This window comes from Penaeus chinensis, chromosome 6 (assembly GCF_019202785.1).
Source record: "Penaeus chinensis breed Huanghai No. 1 chromosome 6, ASM1920278v2, whole genome shotgun sequence".
NCBI lineage: Eukaryota > Metazoa > Arthropoda > Malacostraca > Decapoda > Penaeidae > Penaeus > Penaeus chinensis.
Genome location: NC_061824.1, coordinates 21,342,103 through 21,345,860, shown reverse-complemented (window position 1 = coordinate 21,345,860; position 3,758 = coordinate 21,342,103). Strand labels below are relative to the sequence as shown.

Here is a 3,758-nt window from a genome sequence, read left to right as displayed (position 1 = left end):
TTCCTCTACTCTGATGTCTACTCATGCTGTGATAAATGACTGGCATATATCACTTTCTTCTATCTCTGTTTCTCCTGATTTGGTTTTATTACCTGTTAGGAAACCAAGGCTGCCCGTAAGCCAGCAAAGAAAGTAGTAAGGAAGGTATGTGTAGCATAGTGTAGTGTACTTATACCCATTCAGATTTGCAGTAATAAAGTACAATATTTGGATTGGACCTGCATGATGTAGATTTGGATAAAAAGTAAATTGTTGATATTATCCCCACAACCTTTTGTTTTTTGTGTTGATATACAGATTTTTTCCTTCATGATAATGATTTAGTATAGAAAGATTTGTTAATATTATGAATAACAATATAATATATAGTGTTTGTTTAATAATTTACAATTTTCGTTTGAATAATTTGTCTGGATGCTTGTCCTCACCTTATATAACTGTTATAATCCTTCAAAAAGTTGCATATTTTTTTTAGGAATTAAGTGAGAAAAATCTACACAATTTACCCAAGTTTGCAAGTAAAGTTGATCACCCAAAATAAGGAAATGTAAGAGATGTTTTAGGAAGAGGTTGTATCCATGTGTTAATAGGAAGTGCTGGAATCATTCTTAACCATTGAATAATAGGGATATTGATTTCACTATCTGTCAAAAGGGAAAACATGTTATTCATGACCAAACCTGTTGCTGATCAACTTTTACTTGCATCAGACAAAAAATATAGATCATAAAAATATTTTATTTCCAATTTTAAAGGTCAGGAAGAACTGAGCCTCCTGCAGCTGAAGTGTAAGTTTAGTTAATGGTAATGTTTGTGTGAAAAAAAAAAGAAAAGAAAAAAAGGGCTCCTTTTGAGTTGAGTGATCGCTGAAAAAAAATATACATTTTTCTGAGACAGATAGCGTTCATAGTAGTTTTAAGATCAAGTCCAAGCTTTGTTTTTCATTTGGACTTTCAGAAAAAGAGTGTATTTTGACGAAGACTCAACACACTCATAAGATGTTTAAGGTTTATTTTGAAATGTTTCCTTTTTTATTTTTGGCCTTGATGATTTTTTTTGTTTTGAGTTTTAATTTTTGTTTTTATTTCGTTTTGTCTGTTTTAGTTGTTTCTTTTTTGTATTTTATTATTTTATGGTATATCCTTTTTTATTTTTATTTTTTTTTCTTGTTGCCCCAGTCTCAAGAGAAAATGTGTTCAGAGAACATGTTGAGGGCTCTAAGAAATATCATTAACAAGTTTGATGTGATAGAATATTCCAAGAGTGGCTTTGAGTGAAGGGGTTGGTCTCTCTGACCTTGTTTAAGCTTTTGATTCTGACTGAATATGCAGTGTTTTTGTTGGCTTCATATACTTCGAAATCTTAAGATTGACAGGTCTGTCTGATTTAACTTTGTCTCTTTGCAATGGTTTAATGAAGGAGAAAGCTTCACTAATACTTGATTGTTTTATTTTGGGATGAGCTTTATTTTTGTTTGGAGGACTTGATGTTTGGGTGCATTTTACAGGAACATTGCACTCGGCCGCTTTGGTCTTTCTCAAAACCTAGATTACCATGAGCTAATTTCTTTTGCACTTTTCAGAAGCCTGAAGAAGGACAGAAGGTCGAAGAGTAAAATGACCTCGTGTGCGATGTAACAAGCCATTCCACCGTCAAGCTTCGTCGTGCCCCCCCACCCCCTCCCCCCTGGAATCGGCAACCCCCAAAACAGCAACGTAGCCTATGTTGGCTTGGGTTGCTGTATTGATAGTTCCCCACGTTTATATTTGATACGTCCACCAATCTGCCAGCATTTAGTCTTACATTTTATCTAGAAGAATCTGAATTTAAAAAAAAAGGTACCCTATAAAGCATATCTAGGCGTGTACAGTATGCAGTTTATTGACTTTCCCTTCAGTGCACACAGTGATGGATTGATGAGCAATGTTGCTGTGCCTTACCACAAGCCTTGAGGATTCACGGTCAGTGGAAAGGACCTTGCAAGCCGGGGATACTGGGGAGGGGAAGAGGATGAATGATGCTAACACGACTCGATTTTGTGTGTTACCCAGCATAGACAAACACAGATTAGTCTTAAGTGGAGATATCACAAAATTCAATACATATTTCGGTATATGCGGCAACACTTGATATATATAGCTGTTGGTGTAATAAATAAAAAAAAAAAATATTTAAAAAATCATTAAAAAAATAAATAAATAAATAAAAATTGTAATAAAAATAAGTGTGGTGGTTTTGACCTCCAACTACATGTGAGGCAAGAGCAGTCCACCAATAGGAAATCAGAGTGTTTAGCCGCAGTCAGTGAAAGTGATTGGCAGGCCCACCCAACCAAATTCCTCCCAATCTGTATGTTGTAATTTGTGATTTTTCTAGGCTCTGTTGAATGGATTTGTGTGATGCTCATTTGATGTGTTTCTTAAATTGTCGTCTCTGGAGGGAGGAGTCTGGCTGGGGTGGGGAAGAGAGGAAACTTTTTGTATAGTTTGTATTATGTATTGTGAATAAGGGTGAAATTTTTTGCTAGAGCAAGAAAACTATTATTAAAAATAGTGTAAATTCTAGAAAACAAAAATGGAAATTAGTTATTTTACCAGTAGTGCTTATAATTTGATGGTACTTTTGTACTTTGATGATCTAGAGAAAGATACGATTTGTATACCCAAATCTGTCAATAGGATATCTCTGTATTGCTCATGTAGTAATGTTTTCTCTTTTTTTATTACTGCTGATATTTTAAGTCTAGTTTCCTTGATTGTTCCATGACATGTGCTTTTGCCTACTAGTTGATAAGGCTCAAGCACCATGAAAATTGCTGTTGCGTCATGTCCCAGATGATTGATGTAAGAATCTCTGCAAGCTCCTCTAATGCAAAAAGTTAAAGGATTTAAAATTAAGTGTTTGCAGAGATAACACAACAGTTAAAAACTCCTGATTTATAGTAGAGTTGAATACCATAGATTTAATATACTGGTGTCACGAACCTCTTGCATTATATTTTTCAGTCATATCATTTTCGTAAGTTTATTTTATCCCCTAATTAATAGTAGTAGCTTTGAATTTTTTTTTCTTTTTTTTTTTCTTTTCTTTTTATTTCTTTTTTCCTTTTTTTGTATTTTACTTTTCTCATCTTTTGTAATTCAAGTTTAATGCAAAAGCACTTTATTGGACTATTAGAAAGCTTGATACAATTTTTAAGTATATTACCGTTGTGTTTTAGTGAAATCTAGCCACATTTTCCTCAAAAAAATGTAAGCAGAATGCACAATACTTTTGTCCTGGCATTGGCAATGAGCAAAATTTTACTGGTGCTTTGCTGTTTTTATGATATCTTGATTTGCCGTGTAATAAAGGATATTAAGAAGTTTACACATTGTAACTGTTTTGTTTTATTTTAAACCTCTTCAGCATTTTGTTAAGAGACATGTCACAGACAGAGAAATGCTGTGGTTGTAAATTTATAGAGCAAACTTTTTATTTATTTATTTAATTTTCCCCCCTTTTGGTTTGACACATTTTTATCCCTTTTTTTCAAGAAACAAAACTATGCAAATAAGCAGTAGTAAATGATCATACTTGCTTTAGTCATTTCTGAATTTTAAGAATTTATTAACATGAATTATAGAAAATAAATATTACAAATGAATTCTATTTAGTATTATTGATTTGCCAAATTAAGGTGTGTATGTGTGTATGTATAAATAATTCAATTGAAAATTACATAAGCTTGGCCTTAAGAATGATAGCTGTTGTAATCC

At 32.9% G+C, this 3,758-nt stretch overlaps 1 protein-coding gene across 7 annotated transcripts in view; it reads left to right on the top strand.

The window, feature by feature from the left end:
* LOC125026353 (fibrous sheath CABYR-binding protein-like) overlaps positions 1-3,379 on the top strand; it is a 25,067-nt gene extending 21,688 nt beyond the window's left edge. For 2 of the 7 annotated variants that reach the window (XM_047614741.1, XM_047614738.1), the window contains 3 exons: positions 100-144; positions 756-788; positions 1,583-3,379. In XM_047614741.1, the coding sequence (XP_047470697.1) occupies positions 100-144; positions 756-770 (60 nt within the window). In that variant the 3' untranslated portion in view covers positions 771-788; positions 1,583-3,379. The remainder of the gene's footprint in view (positions 1-99; positions 145-755; positions 789-1,582) is intronic. The other 5 variants (XM_047614740.1, XM_047614737.1, XM_047614742.1 and 2 more) reach the window with 3 other exon arrangements.
* The last annotated feature ends 379 nt before the right edge of the window (positions 3,380-3,758 follow it).